The sequence below is a fragment of the Lygodium microphyllum genome, chromosome 8, assembly GCF_053477565.2.
Source record: "Lygodium microphyllum isolate KBCC chromosome 8, Lygodium_microphyllum_v1.1.10, whole genome shotgun sequence".
Classification (NCBI taxonomy): Eukaryota; Viridiplantae; Streptophyta; class Polypodiopsida; order Schizaeales; family Lygodiaceae; genus Lygodium; species Lygodium microphyllum.
In genome coordinates this window covers 59,275,999-59,280,050 of record NC_141142.1, presented here as the reverse complement: position 1 = coordinate 59,280,050, position 4,052 = coordinate 59,275,999, and the positions used below count along the sequence as shown (strand labels likewise).

The following is a 4,052-nucleotide window of genomic DNA, read 5'->3' as shown; positions in this document are numbered from 1 at the left end:
GAAGTATATACATAGTGATTTTACAATAATTATTAAAAAAACATTGATATAATGTTATTTTTTAAAAAATATAAGTATAAAAAATATTGATTTTTGTAATCAACATGAGATAAGCCTAGTTTATTAAATCAAACAAGAAAAAAACAACTTCACAAAAGAGTAAAAATATAAAAAAGACCAAATATAAACTTATCGATACTTTATCAAGCTCTTGATTATTATCTTTCAAAATATCTTGAAATTGATGTTATTTTATTAGGATATCTTAATATAATATTTGAGAAAATTAATAATAATATAATATTAAATAAGATAATGAATGAATATAAAGTATAAAATCAATTACACAAAAAAACGCTTATTTATCTAACGCAAATAGTTCACTTATGGACAAATATAAATGAAAATATTATCAAAATAGATTCGATTGCAACATGTAGGCTAGCTCATTCAATAGTTCATGCAATAATTTAAAATTGTATTTATTTATTTATTATTAATGATAAATGAATAACTCGTACATGTACATTTACTTTATCTATATTTTGAAAACCTATATACTTTTACACATATAAATAATCTATATACAAGGAAAAATAAACGACTTACAATCTGGAAAAGCTATCTATATATTTAAAATAGTCGAAGATTAGTATAATCAACAAGAACTTTGTGAAAGTATATGTAGTAAAGTGATGAAAAAATGCAAAAAATTGATTAAAAAAGGAAATAATTAGAAATGGATAATCTTGTATATGCTTAGGAATTACAAGACAATGTAAAGTGGGATATATTGGAGAAACTTGAGGAGTCTTAGTCGATACAAATTCAAATAATAGATAATAGTTGGAATCTTTATGTGGATGCTTTATTGACAGAAATACATTGGACGCTTGATACATTGATAATCTTCTGTTCTCTAATTGGTAACTTATTGGAAGCTGGTAGATCATGTCATGTTCTCAACTTTGACTACCTAGGTCCTCAAAAGCTATTTTTATGACTATAATAGGATAATAGAGAGAATGGATATTGAAGGCTTTCAGATCCACTTCCTTTTTCTCTGCAATGGTATAAAGTCTAAATTTAGTGACTTAAACAAAAAGGAAATTCAAAGCTTACTAGTAGAAGGATATTTATATAAATGATCATTCTATAGATATAATTCACTTGTAAATCTTCAAAGCAGACTACGATAAAAGCTTTAGTTTTTATGCACTAAAGTTTACAATAGCTTGTACAATCAGGAATCCCATTGCTATACATATTAAGTCTGCTATTTCAAAAATGTTTCTTGGACTCAATTGTACATTTATAAATTTCAAATAAACTTCAAAATATTCAAAACCTTATTGAGTTGAAGATTTATGTAAGTAACAAATGTTGATTAGTTATTATATTTATTATTGATGTCTATCGTTTCTCAAATAGTTTATCTGTGAGACTAAATGTTTTAAGTTGCAAACCATGAAAAATATTAAGAAAATTCTTACAATTAAAACAATATTATCTCACAAAATCTAACAAAGATGATGGGATGACCATATTCATGATAAGATGTCGAACTTGTTCAATCAACACTGGGCCCCACATGCACGTGCATCCAGAAAGTTCATTTTGCAATTGGGGGGTTCGCTGGAGGCCTAAAGGCATTCCGAAATAGGGGGCCGGGAGTAACTAGCCGTCTTTCCTGTATCACGATATCATACAGACAAGGTATCAACGTAATTACAAGATAGCCTCAAAATTAAAGAGCTGATCATCCCTATACCAGTGGGCGCGCCGCTCTCTCTCTCTCTCTCTCTCTCTCTCTCTCTCTCTCTCTCTTCTCACGTACCTGTACACACTCTTATACATATGATCTCAGTTTACATGTATATGCAGAAAACGGTCCTCCTGCTGCAGCTGCAGGAGTACAGACAGACAAGACGATTACCTTAATGCCCGATGAGCGATCCAACTGAGGCCTTTTATGAGGCTTGAAGCTCGTCGTGATCACTCGATCATCATAATGGCTATGATATTGATAGTGATGACGCCCTACTGCAAGCGTACAAAATCGTTACGACAGATGGAAAAGAACGAGGTTAAAAGCACCTGCTGCAGCACCACTAGCTACTACATAACTAACGATCATCAGATATATAGAAAGAGGGAGACTAGGAATAGACAATATACCAGGAGTGATTGGCCAGAGCCTGCCATGTTGTTGCGGTACCGCGAGCGATCGGATATAGTGATGAGAATTAGGGCGCCGCCCGGCCATGGCAACATTCAGCATCTGCGCGTCATGAGCAGCAGCGCAGGTATTGCAGATCATGCAGATTGACAGCAGTTCAATCACCATTGCTACAGAGAATGCGATCACCAGGAGACCCTTACACACAGCTGGATGCGCCATTATCAATACTTCAACCGGCAACAGAGCGACTTCTACGTGTATGTATGTAAGGTTCGGTTCTCTATCATTCATTTTAAAGACTTGCGTAATACGTAATTAATAAAGAATCCCACAAATAAAAATGGGCTCAAAGACTGAGTCATGGCTTTGACATGATTAATTTTGTAAGCCGCTTTGGCTTTATTTGTAAGACCAATTCTATGCTTTAATTTGCTTTAATCGACAAAGGACCCTTGTCTCTCGTTGAGGCAATGGTTTTTTAAGGCCATCATCATTGATTATTCTACTTTTGTTTTAAAGTCTAGGCAAATTTTATTAGGAACTATGTTAATACAAAAATATTCCGCATACCCCAATATTCAATTCATGCCCAACTTAAACAAAGTCATGATAAAAGGAACTAATTATACTAGTTGCAAGAAATGAAATTGATGACACCTCAACATGAGCAAAAGAAAGGCACAAATTTGGTCTACATCGGCAATATCTCAATACATCCGTATCACATATTTACGAAACATATCTAAATTTATATTTGAATTCATGGGCATCGAGCCGCCACACCAATAAAATGGTATGCGTAAACATACTTGTATTTGTAAGGAGCTAGAAATAATCAGAACATAAAGGCTAACAACTATACTAAAATTCCAGTGTATTAAACCTTGAAAGAAGTAATAAAATTATGATAGTATGTACATGCATTTGGAAAAAACCTTGAGTGGAGTGCACTAATGGCTATATCTCTCGTCCACTCTCTCTTTTCCAACACTCACACACATTCGCTCCTTTGATCATACAACAATTCTCTCTCCATTTTCCATCTTTTCTCTCTGTCTTTGAAGAAGATAATCAAGATTGCTTTGTTCGTTGATATGAGAGAGAGAGAGAGAGAGAGAGAGAGAGAGAGAGAGAGAGAGAGAGAGGTTTATGAATAGCTATAACTTTTAGGATCAATAGCACAATCATACACATAGACTTTGTGTGTTTTTCCCTCTATTTTTTGTTGTAGGAGGGCCACTTTCATTTTGTTGCATCGATAAGGAAGAAGCTAAAAATCACCAAAAGGATGTATATAAGAAGAAAAGTGTTTCCACAAGAGAAGGCACGTAATCATCCTTGTTCATGCAGATTGTGGCATCACAAAGAATCTATATATGTTCCATTGGATTTCTCTACAGGTAGCAAATACATGCTATAGTAATGAGAAGATTTGTGAGTTGGTAAGAGAAGATTAGTGAGTTGGTCTGTTGTTTAATAGCCATTAGGAGAAATTTGATACCAAAGAGTAGCCTTGCAAAGAAGTTTGACCAAAATATTCGCTTAGAAAATGATGGCACGGTAAAATTATAAAGGAACTCTAAACTTATAGGAGATTGCATTGATAAAGCTAAGATAAAGTCTATGCTCTAATTTACTAAAATTGACAAATAAGACCCCTTGTTTCTAGTCAATGCAATGACATTTTAAACTCTAATTTACTAAAATCGACAAAGACCCCTTGTTTCTAGTCTATGCTCTAATCTACTAAAATCGACAAAGACCCCTTGTTTCTAGTCAATGCAATGACATTTTAAACTCCATCACGATTGATTATTCTACTTGAATTCCCAATTTGTTTTAAAGTCTAGGAAAATTTAATAGGAACCAT

The 4,052-nt window shown here is 33.2% G+C and overlaps 1 protein-coding gene across 2 annotated transcripts; it reads right to left on the bottom strand.

The window, feature by feature from the left end:
* Positions 1-766: 766 nt before the first annotated feature.
* On the bottom strand, positions 767-2,434 carry LOC148032352 (uncharacterized). 2 transcript variants are annotated; one of them, XM_087684080.1, is made up of 4 exons: positions 2,179-2,434; positions 1,937-2,043; positions 1,543-1,690; positions 767-1,063 (listed from the first exon to the last, which is right to left on the bottom strand). In XM_087684080.1, the coding sequence occupies exons 1-3, from the start codon at positions 2,399-2,401 to the stop codon at positions 1,613-1,615; spliced, it is 408 nt and encodes a 135-aa protein (XP_087540206.1). In that variant the 5' UTR covers positions 2,402-2,434; the 3' UTR covers positions 767-1,063; positions 1,543-1,612. The 2 variants fall into 2 exon arrangements, with proteins under 2 accessions (XP_087540206.1, XP_087540207.1); XM_087684081.1 differs by lacking the exon at positions 767-1,063 and having other exon boundaries at positions 1,084-1,690; positions 1,937-2,040.
* Between the last annotated feature and the right edge of the window lie 1,618 nt (positions 2,435-4,052).